Genomic DNA, 17492 nt, shown 5'->3' on the forward strand with positions numbered 1-17492 from the left:
TGCCCGCGGAGGCTGCAGGGTCTCTGTGTCGTGTGTGTCCCCCCCCCACGCTCCCCGAGCAGGGGGGACAGCCCTCGGCCTCGGACAGACGGGTGCTGGTTGTCCTCCCTCCTGATGTCCTTGCGGTGCGGCAGAAAGCACCCCCGGAGGATCGCTGTGTTCTCCCGGCTGGAGTGGAGGGGATGTGTCCTGGGAGGGATGCTCAGAGGGGTCTGTGACCTGCCGGGCGGCTCTTCCCCAAAAACCCCCCGGCTCGGTGTGCGCTGCTGACCGGGGTGCCCCGCAGCCGTGTCCCCCGGACAGGAGGTGAGTCACCCCTCCCCGGGCACCAGCTCCTGACCTGGCCGTGGCCGCAGGGCTCGCACCCCACTGGTGATGGCAGCCCAGGCTGCCCGGAGCAGCCTTGCGGTGACTCTGGCGTGAAGCAGCTGCCGGTGCCCGAGGAGCAAGGGGACAGAGCCCGCTTCCCGGGGGACCCTCACCAGGCAGGTCCTGGGACATGCTGGCAAGCACAGACCCCCTGCTCCAGGTCCCTGCCTGGCCGTTGTCCCTCTGACAGGGGCGATGGCAGTCATCGCTCTGGGGGGGGGACCAAGTCCCACCGGGAGCCAAGCCAGGCCATGGCTCTGGAGCGGGCACGTGGGCACCCGGGGGCTCTGCACAGCCGCTCCCACAGGCAGCGTCAAGGGGCCCTGGGGCACCTTGATCCCGTCTTTCCTGATTCCTGGGAAGGGAGGTGTAGAGGCCTGAATGGCTGCTTTCGGGATCAGCCAGGTGATTTTCCAGCCCAGCATGTCCGCCAAGCGTTCTCCTTGGCTGAGGATGAATCCCCGGCGCACGTGCCGCGTGCAAGGCAGGACGCGCGTCATGACCGTCACCGGGTTAATGGCAGGCATCCCGCTCCGCCTGCCAGTGTGCCGCCGGCACCCACGGCCGTGCGCCCCGTCCGGCGGGCTGCGCTCCGCTGCCGCAGGCAAAGCCAGGTGGGTGCAAGAGGAGGAGGCTGGGATATGCCAGAGTTTGGGGGTGGCGGGATGGCACAGCCCCGGGCTGGGCGAGGAGCATGGGGGATGCTTGAGGGAGGGAGGGGAACCGTACAGTACAACAGCACGGGGTATGGGCATCAATGTACATGGGGCGCAGGACGCGTGGCATGCTAAGGGGTGCGTGGGATGGTGGGGGTACCCCTGGGGAGGGGCGCGATCGAGATGCATGGGGGCCATGCAGCGCTCCCACCGCTCATGGTGCTGCTTCTCCTCTGCGGCAGGGTTTGGTGGGGCCGGCCAGGCGCCGGGGCGCCCGCCGCGCTGGCAGTATGGAGGCGCGCTGCCGGCGCAGCGCGGCGTTCGACTGCACGCCCCAGCCGGCAGCCTGCTGCCCCGACTGGATGGCGAGACTCCCCGACGCCCTGCCTCTCTCCCGCCTCTCCATCCCTGGCACCCACGACTCCCTCAGCCTGTTCGGCGGCCGGCGCCTGCGGTGCCAGAGCTGGGGCCTGGAGGCTCAGCTAGCAGCCGGCATCCGCTTCTTGGACGTGCGCTGCAAGCTGGCGCGGGGCGAGCTCCACGTCTACCACCTCTGCACCTTCCAGCGGGCCAGCCTGCGGGGGGTCCTGCGCCGCACCCTGCGCTTCCTCCGCGCCCACCCCGGCGAGGCCGTGCTCATGCGCATCAAGGAGGAGCTGCCCATCTTCCCCCGGCCCGGCTTCGCCGCCCGGCTCCACCGCTGCTTGTTGGAAGAGGGCCGGGGCCACGTGTGGTGCCGGGAAGAGGTGCCGACGCTGGGCCAGGTGCGGGGGAAGATCGTGGTGCTGGAGGCGCTGGCGCGGGAGGTGCTGGGCATCCCCTACGAGCAGCTGAGCATCAGCGACGCCTGGAACGTGCTCTCGCTGGAGCGTAAGTGGGTCCGGGCGCGGCGGCACCTGGAGAGGGCGGCCGGCGGGGACCCCGCCACCATGCACCTCACCTTCTGCTCCGGTAACGGGCTCTTCACCTGCCCCGAGGAGGTGGCCCGCTTTGTGAACCCCCGCTGCTACCAGCACCTGCGGCGCCGGGGGGGGCAGCCCGTGCGCTGGGGGGTGATCATCATGGACTTCCCCGGAGCAGGGCTCCTCCGGCTCATTGTGGAGAGCAACGCCCCACGGGCCGGCGGGCACTCGACGGTGGCCCCTGGCACCCCCACGGCATCCTTACAGCACCCCCACGGCAGAGGGGATGGGCGTCGCAGCCGGCACAGCTCCGCTCAGTGCCCGCGCCGGCGTCCATCGGGACGGACGCTGCTCCCGGCTCCACGCCTCTGCCGAAGGACGTCAGCTCCCGTAGAGCGAAAGCGGGTTTCTAGCTCCTGCTGGGCACCGGGAAGCCTTCGCGTGACAACGGTGTGACAGCAGCGGAGGCAGCAGAGGAGGGTTGGCGGCTGCGGTTGGAGCCAGGCAGCCCGGGCAGCTGCCCGCTGCTCTCCCCTGAGGAGCCAGGTAGGGTCCTGGCGTGGGGCTGGGCCAGCTGGGTTCCCAGCAGAGCATCAGGGACGGGTGGAGGGAGAAGGTCCTGCCTTGCCTCCTCTTGGGCCAGTGAGTCCACCCGAAATGCCTCTCTGCAAGACAGTCCTTTTCCTTTCAAGGGTAAATAAAAAAGAAGCTAGGAAAGCACTCCCTATGTTGCCTTGCCATATCCTAGCAGAAACAACCTCTTGCTTTTGCTGCTCAGCTGTGAAAGAGCCTGTACCCCTCTGCCCATTGCCAAAGCACAGTTAAATTGGTGTTTGTAGCCATCTTGCTCTTGAAGCAGAGCTGCGAGAGGTCAGAGGAGGAGAAATTAATTTCAAAGGCGACAACAAATGGTTAGGAACATCCTTCCCTGCGTTATTTTAGCTTTTGTTTTTTTCTTGCAGGGGCTTGCCCCAAAAGTCAGGACTGTTAGAGAGAAGCAGCTTCAGCAGGCGCCTCTGACCCTGTGCACGGAGAGTTGGATGGCCACGGCAGCGGCAATTCAGATGGGGCTACCCCGTCCCCAGGGTCGCACATCCAGGGGATGCTGCGCAGGGCAAAGCCCAGCGGTTTGCAACAGCGCGGGCAGCATGGACGCGGCAGTTTGTAGATCCACAAAAGCAAAGTGGTTGAGACGTAAGAAAGACCTTAAAACGTACGCTGTGCCAGAGCCTGCTCTACCTGCGGAAAATAAATCAGCAATTTAAATAGTTGCAGTGCACAGTAGCTCTTTGGAGCAGAGAGATAACCGAGACCCCAGGGGAGAAAGCATCAAACTGCTGGCTGCACTGAAGCAGAGATGTGAGAAGGAGAAGAGGAAAGCTCAGCCCTGGCCTGCCAAAAGGTGAAGAGCGTCCTCAAGGATGCCTCTGTCTCAAGGGAAAATGCAGCTGGGCTCAGTGCCTGCCGGAGGGGATGCCGCAGGATTTCCTGGCTGGAGGAGAGACATTGTTTGCTCCATGGGAGCTGGCCCTGGCTGGAGACACCGCTCTTGGGGCTGGCTGAGTTTGTTCATGCCCTGGCTCCAGGCAGGCTGCGGCAGCTCTGCTTGGGGAGCGGAGGAGGACAGAGCCCATGCTGCAAAGAGCAGGATGGGAGGGGAGCAGGCAATAGCCCACAGGGGGTGACGGAGGTGACGAAGAGAGGAATCTGTCTCTGGGCTTGCTTTGTGAGACGGGAGAAGATTGAAATCTCTGCATGAAACCAGACACGAGACAGAAGCACTGGTGTTGTCCAGGGTGCCGGGTGGCCTGCTCCATCGGCTGCCCCCCACACCAAGCCAACGTGACATCTCTAGGCATCATTCTTGTGCTGGGAAGACAGGTGCCTTCGGGGGGCAGGCTAGGTGGGTCGGTGGCCTGTCCCAGCCTTCCAGGGATGCACAGTGCTGTGGGGAGCCGGGCAGGGTGCAGGCAGAGCAATAGCAGTTCCCAGGAGCAGCCCTGCAGGCTGGGTGGTTCTGCTCTTGCTTAGGGTAAGGGATGGCTACGGGGCTGTGCCTGGATGCAGCACATCCCTGGAGCTGCACCCCAGCAGCCCATACACACCTTGTGCCCTGGCTCGCTGGCAGGGCAGAGGCGCTGCTTGGGATTCCCAGGGAGGGCAGAGCTGCTTGTTTACTGCCTACCACAGAAGCGGTGAGATAACTTCAGCGTTATCTGCGCCCCCGGCATCCTGCTTGGCCAACCCTTATCTGTGCCACGCACATGTTGCTGCTGCCAGACGCCAGGGAGCCGGCAGGCAGTGCGGGCAGGGGTACCCAGCTGGCAGCGGTGCCTGGTTAAAAGGCTCTCCATCACCAGGAAGGCTCTCTCTCCCCAGGAAGGTGTCCGCTGTATCACTGGCGCAGCCGAGCCAAGCGGGCTGTGTCAGGGTGACTCGGTTCCTCTGCGGTTTGCCGGGGGACATTGCATAAGGAGGGGAACAGGCTGTGCCGTCGTGGGGCAGGAGCCTCTGCTGAAAACAACACAAGCGTGCCTCTTTGCGGGGGGGTTGCGGCGTGCTGGTGACGGGGGTGCCTCTTGGACCCCCTGCCCCCAGGATCTCCGTCCACCAGGTCCTGGGGACTCCCTGGGGACACAGTGCAGGGCGCAGCTTGGACTTGGCCCTGGGGCATCTGTCCACCTCTGCCAGCACCCACCTCCCCATGCAGCACGTACAGCCCCTGTCACCGTGGATCCCATCGACACCGGGGCAGTCCCAGCACCGTCAGGATAGTTGTGCAGGCGTTGCACCCTGCCCTGTGCGTGATACCCTGCCCGCAGCACAGCCGAGCATGCCGAGAGGGAGCAGAGCATCAGCCTGGGCAGGCAGTGACGGCTGCGGTGGTCAAGCTGCTTCCTCCCAGCGAGTCCTGCGGTCGCAGCCTGTGTGTGGGTTGCCCAACTCCACTGGCTGCATGGCACCCTCGGCAGTGGTGCCGAGGCATGCGTGGGGCAACCGTGCCCCTTCCTCACAGATACAGCCCGCGGCAGGGCTCTCGCGAGAGAGAGCATCGCCTCCATCTGTGGCTCAGGACCGGGATGCAGCAAAGGAGGCACATTTCTATTCCAGATCTCTGCAGGGCCGAGGGATAGTGAGGACGTGACATGGGAAAGTGTCTTTGTACCTGCTCCCTTAAGCTCCTGCTGAGCGAAGCCCTGGCTCACAGCTTGTGCTGTGCCCTCAGAAGGCAGCTGGGGGGACGGGATGTGCCATCCCGCTGCCTGGGAAATCCCTGTGCTGCTTAGCCCGTAAGGCAGGGACGGGCCCTTCCTTGGTAAGTGGGGCAGCAGCATCCTGAATCCTTCCTGGGGAGCCAGCCTTGGAAACCACCCAAGATGAGAAAGGGTGATTAACCTGGTGATTAACCAGCTCCCAGCAGAGCTGATTCAGGTCTTCTTTCCCTCCCACCATGTGTACCTTTTTCCACCACCTGCAAAGCAACCCTCGGTACCAGTCCTGGCGTGCAGGACCCCCCTCTCCAAGCCCAGGTACCCACAGGCACAGGGTACCTGTCCCTACAAGCAGCTTTGAACTTGGCCACATTCCGCCCTTCACAGTGGCAGCCTCTGGGTCTCAGCCACCTTGTTTCTGGTTTTTAAACAATACCAGAAGCTATTTGTAGTTACAAAAATAAAGGTGGGACTATTTTTTTTTCTACTGCTCTGCCCTACCGTGTCGGGTCTCAGAAGAAGTGAAACTGGCAGGGGCACAGCCTGCTCCCCCCCGGGGCTATGCACCTGCGAGCACCCCTCTGACTCCCAGTGGGTCTCCCATGGCATGGGAGAGGCAGCTCCCACCCTGCCCAGGTGATCCTCAGCGTTTGGAGATGCTCTCCTGCCCCAGCAGCTGCCCCTCAGCCTCTCTGCCTGCCCCGCTGCTTCTTCCCTTGTGCACCCTCTGCACGTGAGCTGCTAGAAAGCGAGCGCTCCTGAATTACTGGACGTACAGGCTCATCCTCAGCAATTCCACAGAAATAGATAATTACAGTAAAACATTTTGCAAGAAAGATATCCAGAGACAGGAACTGAGTTTCATTTACATTGGTCAAATATAAAGTTACTGTAGTGCATTATGGCTTTTGTGGGATGGGTTCCTCCTTTTGTCTAGCATGAGTCCCACTGGAACAGCATCAATTTCTCTGGAACTGGAAATTGCATGTGACCTGCACGGCTCTCGCTTTAGTCTAGCTGGAAGTGAGTAGGGTAATTCCTGCAGAAAACCCTGCCAAGGTAATTAATTAATTAGAAGCAGAACAGGGTAAGGAAAGATTTGTGGTGATTCAAGAATGGTCCAACGGGAGGTGGAACAATGAGGCATGTTCCTGAAGCATCGGCGAAGTTCATAAAGGACATTTAAAACTCGGGAAGTTCCTCTGGCATGTTCTTGGATCTTTCTCATAAAGATTTAAAAGCAAACACAGGAAAATACATTGTGTAAGTAACATTTATAAACAGTATATGAAGATTCACAGCCAAAGCAAAACGCCTGCGAGCGAGGAGAGCATCCGCCGCAGGAGCCGGGAGGCTGTGAGCCACTTTCCCGCTCAGCCCGTGTGGGACCTCATCACACCTCGTCCCTCCTCCGTCCCCCAACCGCCAGCGTGGGCACTGCGACATGGACCTGGTGGGTCGGAGAGGTCTCGGTGCCCTGGGCAGCATGGGCCGGGGCTGGACCCTTCTGCACCTCCTGGGGGGCTCGGGCAGGTCCGGCTCATTGCGAGTTGGCTCCCGTGGCAGCGTGGGGATGCACCCAGCTCCCGTGCCATGGGGCAGATGCCGAGCTGAGTCCCCCCAGAGCCGCGGCCAGGGTTGACCCCGCTGTTCCCCTCCAGCCCCGGGCTGGGAACGGGGTCTCTAGGGGTGGGAGAGCCCCGCAGCGGGGGAGGCGGGGGTGCAGGGCAGGATGCGGGCTGGCAGCAGGCTGGGGTGGGAGGGGAAGAGGCCAAGGGCAGGGAGCGATGCTCTGCACACTCGGAGGAAGTGTGAGCGCTGCTGCCTGCCGAGGGCCAGACGCGCCTGGTGCTGCCGGCAGCTGGGCAAGGTGCGTCTGCGGTGCCGACATGGTAGGTCTTGCTCTTTTCCTTGGGGATGAGTTGGGGTCTGCCTGGCAAAGGGGGTTAGTGGAGGGCAGGGCTGCTGTGCCGCTGCCGGGGACCTGCAGGATGGACTCAGGCTGCCCTGGAGAGACCCTGCCCCGGGCAGCGAGGCTGTGCCAGGCGCTCAGGGCACTGCCACTGCGGAGGCAGATGCCACCCCTGGGGTGGGTGGGGAGGGGTGGGGGGCACAGGGCATGCCCTGGATTTAGGGGCTCCCCAGGAGTGAACTGCACTGCTGGCATGGCCTCTCCCACTGCCCAGCTGTGCTGTGGGCACAGCCCCCCCAAAGTGCCTCGCTGGAGGGGCACTTTCAGCAGCAGAGCCTGGCCAGCGGCACCGCATGTGCCTGCATGCAAGCTGGCACAAGCAACATGCCCTTGTGGCTACCAGGACCTCCTGGCAGCGGTGTGGGTGCATGGCAGGGTGCGTGAGCCTCCGCGGGACGTGCATGTTCACGCCTTCTTCCCTGGCATGCAGGGCACTGCTGCGGGACTGCGGTCTGCTGGGAGGATGTGGGCTCTGGGCTCTCGTGGCATCTGCTACCTGGGCATCGCTGCCATTACATGGGGTAAGCCACCCGCTCGGTAAGCCCAGCGTGACCCTGCTGCCAAGGAGCCTGCAGGTCCGGGAAACTGGAGAAGGGCAGCAATATTATTTTGGGGGCTCATCAGTCACGCTCCCCATGGTTGCCAGTCCCAGGACTGGATCCTTCTGGGCTGGGATGGGGCTGTGTCTGCCCAGGTCCCTCCAGCCAGACCTGTCGCAGGACCGTGCTCCCCCGGGGAGGGCCAGGCCATGCGCAGGGTCCTCACAGGGCATCTCGTTCCCCAAAAGCAGCGTGGCAGCCGGTGCATTGAACCATGAACTAGAGAAAGCCATCAGCAGCTCTACCACCTGCCTACGCCCATGCCCATGCTGCGGAGCTGGGCATAGCCGAAGCCACAGGACCCACAGGTGCAAGGGTGGGGAGCACAGCTGGGGCAGCACCACACAGAGTTAAAGCTGCTAATTGTCATCAGGAGAAGAAATCAGAGTAGCAACTAATTTGGTTTTGCTGCCTGTAGGGTATTTCCTTCACATGTTGGCATTGCATAGAGCAAAAATTGCTGGTGCCTGCTCTGTCCTTAGAGATCCTCCATGAGCTGGGTTATTTTCCAAAGAACCTTTCGTGATTGAGCTAAGGAACAGAGGCAAATGCAGAAGTGTCAGGAGGAGGCTGAGATTTATCTCTGAGGGGAAAGCAAAAACGCAAAGGCACCCCAAATGTGGTGGGTGCTGAGCAGCATCCTGGGGGAAGGCATCAGGGGATGCCAGGGGAGCCGAGATGTTGAAATGCAGGCAAACAGCACCCACCTGTGGGTTCAGCTTCCAGGGAGAGGTAACATAAGGCTGAGGGGAAGTAGCGGGGAGGAGCTGTGCTATGGAGATGGTGTTACTGGTAGAGCTGGAAGAAAGAGGCAGGAGAACACATGGAGGATGGGCATGTAGAAGATGGGCTCCCTTGGTCCTTCTCAATTTGGGGATGGGGTGTGTGAGGGTAGCAGGGCGGCTACCCTGAGCCATGCTGCGGAGGTAGCGAGGGCCAGGAGGTGCGTGGTGGGAGGTGAGGATGGGGCAGGCTCCCAGGAGGTGCCCTGAGCTTCTGTCCTGCAGCCCCAAACTCCCAAGGGGCTGTTGTTGAAGCCCACGTTTTCCTCAGCTTCAGTTTTGTTGAACAAAGTGGATAGCTTGCTCCTTCACAAGGAAAAGCAGACAAATTATAGGAATTTTTCTTAGAAAAATGCGTAATTATTGACCAAACTAGAGCCCTAATTAGAGTTGGGAAGCCCTAGATTTCCATCTAATCTGTGATGCCCAGACCTTTGCCTGCATGACCACAGTGTGATATGCTCTCCTGAGACACAGGGTACCCTAGGCTGGTTGGTTGGAGCAAACTTTGATCCCCATCTCACTTTATGCACAGATGGAGATATGATCCCCGTATCACTTTCTGCAGTTGTGGAGATACCTGCTTCTGGGGAGGAGGGAGGAAGCTTTTTTTTGTGGCTAACCCCCTTTGATTGCATCAAGTTGTGGTATGAAATGCTGTAAATAAGAGCAGGGTTTCAGCAAAGTGCCCTTCACTTCTGGGTGTGGGTTCCAGTTAATTTCTGGCTTTGCCCTGACTGGTGGGCATGACCAGGATGTGAACTTGACTTTTGCAAGATGTTGTTTTGCAATACTTGTTTTACAAGACTCTTCAGACCATCTCTGCTTCAAATGAGCAGCTTGGGATCCAAATGCTTTTTGGGGTCAGGGCAAGCTCATTGCTCTGTCTTGCTCCAAGCTGACTCTCCTGTAGAAGTGTAAAGCAAGAAAACCAAAGTGGCACAATTCTGCGCTTGAGGAAGGAACCATGTTTAAGGAACCATCTCGATGTTGGGTTTTCCCCTTTGGGAAACCTTTGTGGGCAAGGGAGCAGGGCTGTGGGGCTGGGCTTTCACCCCTTGTGCTAGAGGAGGGGTTGGCATTACTGCTTGGGGTTCTTCTGCCACCTGCGCTCTGCCTGCCCCATCCCATGGTGCCCTTTGTCTCAGCCTTCACCCTATCTCCTCCACCTTCCTCATCCCTGTGCTGTCTCCCTCTGTCCTACCTCAGCTCCTTCTGCCATGCCTGATCCACCCAGGTCTCCGTGTAGCCTTAGAGCCCCATTCTCATCCACACTTGGCCCTTCGTCCTGTCCCCTCACCCAGCTACCCCTGATGCCAGCCCTAGCCCACCCTCATGTCCCAAGGGACCCCATCCCCGACCTGGCTTCCATCCTTTCTGTGTCGATCCCAGACATCAACCTCTCTCACAGGCGCGGTGACGCGCGTGGAGGTGGGTGCCTGGACGTACCACTACAGTGACCAAGGGGACTACACGTGGGAGCAGGCGAGGAACTACTGCCAGACCTTCTTCACCGACCTGGTGGCGATCCAGAACAAGCAGGAGATCGAGTACCTCAACGAGACCCTGCCCTTCCATGGGCGCTACTACTGGATCGGCATCCGCAAGCTGGGCGGCACCTGGACCTGGGTGGGCACCAGGAAGGCGCTGACGAAGGAGGCGGAGAACTGGGCAGACGGGGAACCCAACAACCGCCGCTCCAACCAGGACTGCGTGGAGATCTACATCAAGAGGCAGTGGGAGTCGGGCAAGTGGAATGACGAGCCCTGCAGCCGGAAGAAAAAGGCGCTGTGCTACCGGGGTGAGCAGGGGGACCACGGCACAGACCTGGATCAGGTGGGCTGGGGATCTCGGCAGGGTGGCTAGCGGCTCCTGATGACCATCCTCTGTGTGCGCAGCCTCCTGCCAGCCGTTCCCATGCAGCCAGCGCGGCGAGTGCGTGGAGACCATCGGGAGCTACCGCTGCGAGTGCTACCCTGGCTTCCATGGCCCTGAGTGCGAGGACGGTGAGCCACCCATCCCCATCCCTCCCTCCTTCCCTGCTGGAGAGCCTGAGCCCCGTCGGCAAAGCGAGCAAGTTCATTGTGCTCCTAACGGGCTGGCGGTGCCGCATCTCTCCCAGTTGTGCAGTGCCCCAAGCTCGAGCCCAAGGGAGTGAGCATGAACTGCAGCCATCCCTACGGAGACTTCAGCTACAACTCCACCTGCGTGTTTGGTTGCCAGGAGGGGTTCGAGCGGCGAGGGGCGGGCATGTTGCGGTGCCTGCCTTCCCAGCAGTGGTCAGCGGACACCCCCACGTGCACAGGTAGGGCCTGCCAGGGGCTGGGGGTCTCAGGGATGCGGCATCGATGCTTTGGGGGGGTCAGCCCTGCATGCCCAATGCTGCTCAGGCAAGCGATGGGCTGGGCTTGCCGTGCTCCTGCCCTTTGGGGAAGCAGCTCCTGGTGCTGCATGCGGAGAGTGGTTTCCCGATGAGGCTGCGATGGGCAGAGTGGCTGTGAGTTCTGGATGAGCCCCCTGCTCTCCCTGGCTGTCCCAGTGCTCTTGCTCGCTGTCCTGAATCCCGTGCAGGTGCCAGCACCCTGCATGCGCCGAGCGCGGGGGCAGAACGGTGTCTTAGCACCTCCATCGCCCTGGGTGGCACAGTCTCCATCTCCCCAAGCCCACCCCAACCCCACCCCAATCTGCCTTGGGATAGTGCTCGGCATCTCAGGGGTCCACAGAGAAAAGCGAAGTGGGGCTGCCATCCCGCAGCCAGGGAAAGGGTGTAATCTGGCAGGGCTGGGGCACCTTGACTACGGGTGAGGACCCATGAGATGAGGTTAGATATAAGCTGGGAGGGACAGAGAGGGGCAGGAAACCGCAAAGGAGAGAAAGCTGTGGTATGTTATGCTGCAGGGGCAGAGAAAGTCTTCTTGTCAGCAGCTTGAGGGTTTGCAGCTAGGTGCCAGGCACCCCAGAGAGGTGCTGGGCTTTTCTGGGGGGTGTAAGAGCCCTGCTCCACCTTCCCTGTGCCACTGCATGGTGCATCTGCAGCCTTGCATGAGGATGGGACAAGTTGAGGATTGGAGCAGACATGGGACAGAACTGGGGACCTTCTGTATTGGGAGACCCAGCAGGAGGGGTCAGGGGGTGGACAGGGTCTCTGTATATATGCTTTAAAAAAAAACAACTGTGCCTTGAAGTTAGTGCTGATGATGATGCCTGTGCTGGGTGGGCCTGTGGTCCAACACGGAGCTTGCTTTAGGCAGCTGAGACCAGCAAAGCTTTCTGTGGTTAAGGGGAACAGAGATGTGATGTGACTGTCCTGTGGCCAGCGATGGCAGGGTCAGGAGCTGGGTCCCAATTTTGTGGCAGTCCCCCCAGGCAAGCTGGGCTGAGCCTGCCAGCTCCAGGATTTCCAAGTTCCCAAAGGCTTGCTTTCCCAGCATATTGTTTTTTCCTGCTGGCTGTACATATGATTGATTTTTCTTTTTTTGTAAAGAATCAGATGAGTCAGTAGCCTTTGCTGATAATGAAGCTGTGTTAGCAAGCATTGCCAGTTGGGTTTACTCAAAAAAACAAGCAGAGGCTCCTGCTGCGGTGAAGCTGACGGTGCTGTGGGCACCGTGAAGAACAAGGCTGCCTGTCCTGCCCTCACATGCCCTGCCCTGTGTCTGCCTGTAGCTGTTTCATGCCCCCAGCTGGCTGCCCCCGAAAGGGGCTGGGTCGATTGTTCCCACCTGCACAGGCATGTTCACCTTCAACTCCATGTATGCCTTCTCCTGCCAGGAGGGGTTTGAGGTGACTGCAGTGCATGGTTGGCAAGGTCTGGACAGGGTCTCCCCCCACTGCTGCACTGTGAAGTTAGAGCCTGGGCTGCGTGCTGGGGGGTGCTTCAATGCTGGGTTTTGAGGCCTCAATAGACACCTCTGGGGATTCTGTGGGAAACCAGGCTTGCCCGTAAAATAGCTGCGAAAGGAAAAATCTACCAAGGAAAGTGTTTGGTGTCAGTCTGAAAGCAGAAGGTACAGGGAATGGGGACTGTCTCACCCGGGCTGGGTGCTGGTGGTGGTAGATGTCCTCCTGGCACTAACCTGCAGTGGTCCTGCAGGCAGTGGAGCTGCTCACCCCAGCAAACACTGGGTGCTGCCTTGGCATGCAGTGAAGCACACCCTGGGAACAGCCTGGGGATGCCATCACAGTCATCAAATCCTGGTCCCCTACAGTCCCAAAGCCATCTGGGTGTCCTTCCACCTGCTGCTGTGACAAGGATGGAGGCAGGGATCTGCTCCCCCTCCAGGGAGGGAGGCGAGTAGGACCGCAGCAGCTGTGGTCCTTCGTCCTGGGGGCTGTGACCTGGGGTAGTGCAGGGGATAAGCAGGGCTCTGGCAGAGCAGCAACTGCCCCCCCCCCCCCGGAAATCATTTGTATCGCAGAAAAATTATTGTACCAACTACATTACTACTGTTTTTGAAGAGGCGAGACTTGTCTGGGTGAGAAAGGTAAATCAAAGACATGTCACCATAGATTTGGGGTTGTGTGATTGGGATTCAGCCCTAATCCCTAGTTTTAACATCATCTATCCTGTCTCTAAGACCTGCTCTCTCATTGCAGCCACCACCTGCCCAGTGCTCAGTGCACCAGACCGGGGAGAGCTGAACTGTTCCCACCTCCACGGGGACTTCGCCTTTGGCTCCACGTGTGCCTTCTCCTGCCAGACGGGGTTTGCACTGATGGGGTCGGAGAGCCGCGAGTGCACAGCCATGGGGACCTGGACGGGGGAGGCCCCACGATGTGAAGGTAGAGCTGCTGCTAGAGCTCAGGGTGTCATTGACCTTGGGTGACACTAGGACATTCCCCAGCCTCTTGGTCCCAGCAGTTTAGACTCCCAGTCCCCAAGCTCCTGCCTGAAGCATGCCCTTTGCCCTGCAGCCATCACCTGCCCAGTGCTCAGTGCTCCAGACCGGGGAGAGCTGAACTGTTCCCACCTCCACGGGGACTTCGTCTTTGGCTCCATGTGTGCCTTCTCCTGCCAGATGGGGTTTGCACTGATGGGGTCAGGGAGTCGCGAGTGCACAGCCATGGGGACCTGGACTGGAGATGCCCCACGATGTGAAGGTAGAGCTGCTGCTAGAGCTTAGGGTGTCATTGACCTTGGGGTGACACTAGGACGTTCCCCAGCCTCTTGGTCCCGGTTTAGACTCCCAGTCCCCAAGCTTCTGCCTGAAGTGTGCCTTTTGCCCTGCAGCCATTGCCTGCCCGGTTCTCAGTGCACCAGACTGGGGAGAGCTGAACTGTTCCCACCTCCACGGGGACTTCGTCTTTGGCTCCACGTGTGCCTTCTCCTGCCAGATGGGGTTTGCACTGATGGGGTCAGAGAGCCGTGAGTGCACAGCCATGGGGACATGGACTGGGGATGCCCCACACTGTGAAGGTAGAGTTGCTCCTCAAGGTGTCATAGGCCTTGGATTGACTCTAGGATGTTCTCGGGTGTCTTGGTCCTCTCTTGTCCCAACAATTTAGCCTTGTAGTCCCCAGGCTCCTGCTTGAAATGTATCTCTATCCCTGCAGCCATCGCCTGCCCGGTTCTCCGCGCACCAGACCGGGGAGAGCTGAACTGTTCCCACCTCCACGGGGACTTCGTCTTTGGCTCCATGTGTGCCTTCTCCTGCCAGACTGGGTTTGCGCTGTCGGGGCCAGAGAGCCGCGAGTGCACAGCCATGGGGACATGGACTGGGGATGCCGCACGATGTGAAGGTAGAGCTGCTGCTAGACCTCAGGGTGTCACTGGCCTTGGGGTGACAGTAGCATTTTCCCCAGCCTCTTGGACCCAACAGTTTGGCTTTGTAGTCCCCAGGCTCCTACTTGAAGTGTATCTCTATCCCTGCAGCCATCGCCTGCCCAGTGCTCAGTGCTCCAGACCGAGGAGAGCTGAACTGCTCCCACCTCCATGGGGACTTCACCTTTGGCTCCACATGTGCCTTCTCCTGTCAGACGGGGTTTGCACTGACAGGGCCAGGGAGCCGCGAGTGCACAGCCATGGGGACATGGACTGGGGATGCCGCACGATGTGAAGGTAGAGCTGCTGCTAGAGCTCAGGGTGTCATTGACCTTGTGGAACATCCTAGTGTCACCCCAGCTTCTTGGTCCCAGTAGTTTAGCCTCTCAGTCCCCAGGCTCCTGCTTGGAGTGTGTCTTTACCTCTGCAGCTATCACCTGCCCAGTGCTCAGTGCTCCAGACCGGGGAGAGCTGAACTGCTCCCATCTCCATGGGGACTTTGCCTTTGGCTCCACGTGTGTCTTCTCCTGCCAGATGGGGTTTGCACTGATGGGGTCAGGGAGTCGTGAGTGCACAGCCATGGGGACATGGACTGGGGATGCCCCACACTGTGAAGGTAGAGTTGCTGTTCAAGGTGTCACAGGCCTTGGATTGACTCTAGGATGTTCTCAGGTGTCTTGGTCCTCTCTTGTCCCAACAATTTAGCCTTGTAGTCCCCAGGCTCCTTGCTTGAAATGTATCTCTATCCCTGCAGCCATCGCCTGCCCAGTGCTCAGTGCTCCAGACCGGGGAGAGCTGAACTGCTCCCATCTCCATGGGGACTTCGTCTTTGGCTCCACATGTGCATTCTCCTGCCAGACAGGGTTTGCACTGATGGGGTTGGAGGGCCGCGAGTGCACAGCCATGGGGACATGGACTGGGGATGCCCCACGATGTGAAGGTAGAGCTGCTGTTCAAGGTGTCACAGGCCTTGGGTTGACCCTAGGATATTCTCAGGTGTCTTGGACCTCTCTTGGTCCTCTCTTGTCCTGACAGTGTAGCCTTGTAGTCCCCAGGCTCCTGCTTGAAATGTATCTCTATCCCTGCAGCCATCGCCTGCCCAGTGCTCAGTGCTCCACACCGGGGAGAGCTGAACTGTTCCCACCTCCATGGGGACTTCGCCTTTGGCTCCACATGTGCCTTCTCCTGCCAGACGGGGTTTGTGCTGATGGGGTCGGAGAGCCGCGAGTGCACGGCCACAGGGACCTGGACGGGGGATGCCCCACAATGCAAAGGTAGATTTTGTGGTCACACGTGTGTCAAAGTGCTCTGTTGTAGCAGACTGTGTTCCCCAGCATCCCCTTCCTCTCAGCACCCCCAGTCCATGGCAGCTCGTCCTCTGGCTCCCAAGCCCACATGTCCCCAATCCCAGCACCATTGGTCCTGTCTTATTGACACTACTGCTGTGCTTTATCTCCAGCCATCAGCTGCCCGGTGCTGGACTCCCCCAGCAGAGGCCAGTTGAGCTGCTCTCATGTGCATGGGAACTTCACCTACAACTCCACATGCACCTTTTCCTGCGAGGAGGGGTTTGTTCGGATGGGAGCAGAGGTGCTCTGGTGTGCGGCCACAGGGAACTGGACCAGGCGTCCCCCTGTCTGTGCAGGTATGGTGGGACCCCCTGCTCCTCTAGCACTGGGGGGTGTGTGTGTGTGTCCAGCTTCCTGCAGCACATCTTGAATGTGGTGGGGGGCACCCCAGTAGTTTGGGTGCTCTGAAGTCCTGACAACTTTCTAACCTGTGGGTCTGCGGATCTGTTTCAGAGGACAGTGCCCCCTTCTTAAAGCAAGTCCTGGCTTACAGCAGCGGCACAGCTCTGGCAATAGCTGGTATTGTGCTCTCGGGGACACTCATTGCCCTCCTCGCCAAGCGGCTCAGCAACAGAGGTACAGAAACACCTCCTGCAGCCCACCGTTGCTTTGGCTGGGGGCTCTCAGCCCAGGGGGTTAGAGGTCCAGGGGAGGGGAGTGATGGTGAGAAGAGTTTAGCAGTGTGACTGCCTCAATCCATGTGTTTTATTTGCTGTGAGTTGCTTTGGTCTGGCTGCACCTCCTTGGCAGTTTGTCCAGGTGGACGTGTCAGCAGCCAGGTTTGGAGGGCAGAGCCAGAAAAACACCTTAATTGCGAAGGGGAAGAAGGCAGTTGTTTCAGCTCCCCCTCCCTGCTCCATCCCATGCTTGTCAAACTTGGTTCAATTTCAGACGCTGCTGCTGCAGCTTCTCAAGTCCTTCACTAAACAGATGTGGTTATTTCTTTTCTATCTGCACTACCCATGTGGACATTTTAACACTGTTATCAGAGGAGAAGAAGCAGCTCCTGAACCCCACCAGGTGAGAGCTGTGCTCTGCAGGAGGGTGGCTCTTGCCCTGTGCCTGTCACAACCCTGCGGTCACCCCATCTCCCTGATCTGCCTGCGTGAGGCTGCCTTTATGTGCAGTGGGAGCATCTTCGGGGCTGACAGGGCTCTGCTTAACCCATGCCCTTCACGCTCCTGCCCTCTCCCCCAAGGTGACCCCCTTGTATCTGTTTTCCAGTGACCTAGGATCGCCGGGCATCTTCACCAACGCAGCCTACGACGCCAACCTGTAAAGTGAGCGCCGGCGAGGTGCTCGCGGCACCCTGCGCTCCCGCAGCGTGCTGGAGACGTTCCCCCACGCTTCTTCTGGGGGTCATGTGTGGAAAATTCACCTGGGCAGCTATCCTCCTGGCTGGGGTGCTCCCAAAGGGGGGACATGCTGCTTTCTGTGCTGCACCGAAGGGGATAACACCAGCTCCAGCTCTCCTGTGCCTCCAGCCTGGCCGTGACCAAAACCCACCACGTCCCCCAGTGCTGCAGACCCAGCGGGAGCTACTGCCAGGGCGCAGAGGGACTTCACGCCCCGGACCGCAGTCCGGACCGCTGGCGACGGGTGGAAACCACCCCCACGCTGCGTGTATAAACCCCACACCCCCCCGCGGGGAGCGGAGCTGCCTTCCTGCACCACCCACGCGTGAAGACCTGTGAAGACCTCTGAAGACCCGCCTGGGGCCCTGGGCCGCCTTCACCGCGCTCTGGGGACGGAGCTGCCGCCCGGCCCTTCCCCTCACGGAGCTGCCTCCCTGCCCTCGGACGTGCCCCCCCGTGGCTCCCCCCCCCAACCCCCATTCGCGCTTCTGGCGACGGGCTTGTGTCAGCGGGACCTGAATAAAACGCCTGTGTC

At 60.0% G+C, this 17492-nt stretch overlaps 2 protein-coding genes across 8 annotated transcripts; both read left to right on the plus strand.

The window, feature by feature from the left end:
- The first annotated feature begins 1175 nt into the window (after positions 1-1175).
- LOC142035820 (1-phosphatidylinositol phosphodiesterase-like) lies at positions 1176-6422 on the plus strand. Its single transcript, XM_075038366.1, is given in 3 exon segments — positions 1176-2198; positions 2201-2473; positions 2890-6422. Coding segments are annotated over 2 exon segments (1023 nt in total). The 5' UTR covers positions 1176-1315; the 3' UTR covers positions 2341-2473; positions 2890-6422.
- Positions 6423-6864: 442 nt separating this feature from the next.
- LOC142035815 (P-selectin-like) lies at positions 6865-17489 on the plus strand. 7 transcript variants are annotated; one of them, XM_075038346.1, is made up of 18 exons: positions 6868-7031; positions 7542-7632; positions 9904-10293; positions 10391-10498; positions 10615-10797; positions 13089-13274; positions 13407-13592; positions 13723-13908; positions 14046-14231; positions 14365-14550; positions 14684-14869; positions 15008-15193; positions 15342-15527; positions 15713-15898; positions 16056-16178; positions 16592-16622; positions 16827-16882; positions 17070-17489. In XM_075038346.1, exons 1-17 carry the CDS (start codon positions 6927-6929, stop codon positions 16879-16881), a joined length of 2760 nt encoding a protein of 919 aa, XP_074894447.1. In that variant the 5' UTR covers positions 6868-6926; the 3' UTR covers position 16882; positions 17070-17489. The 7 variants fall into 7 exon arrangements, with proteins under 7 accessions (XP_074894450.1, XP_074894451.1, XP_074894452.1 ...); XM_075038345.1 differs by having other exon boundaries at positions 17087-17489; XM_075038349.1 differs by lacking the exon at positions 14046-14231 and having other exon boundaries at positions 6865-7031; positions 16827-17489.
- Positions 17490-17492: the final 3 nt, after the last annotated feature.

Source organism: Buteo buteo, chromosome 10 (assembly GCF_964188355.1).
Source record: "Buteo buteo chromosome 10, bButBut1.hap1.1, whole genome shotgun sequence".
Lineage (NCBI taxonomy): Eukaryota > Metazoa > Chordata > Aves > Accipitriformes > Accipitridae > Buteo > Buteo buteo.

Excerpts from the sequence above, each read along its gene's own strand:
- LOC142035815 (XM_075038346.1), top strand. The coding sequence starts at position 6,927 with ATGCTCTGCACACTCGGAGGAAGTGTGAGCGCTGCTGCCTGCCGAGGG. Across the intron at positions 13,909-14,045 it reads GGATGCCCCACACTGTGAAG|CCATCGCCTGCCCGGTTCTC; the intron begins GTAGAGTTGCTC and ends CTATCCCTGCAG. Across the intron at positions 14,551-14,683 it reads GGATGCCGCACGATGTGAAG|CTATCACCTGCCCAGTGCTC; the intron begins GTAGAGCTGCTG and ends TTACCTCTGCAG.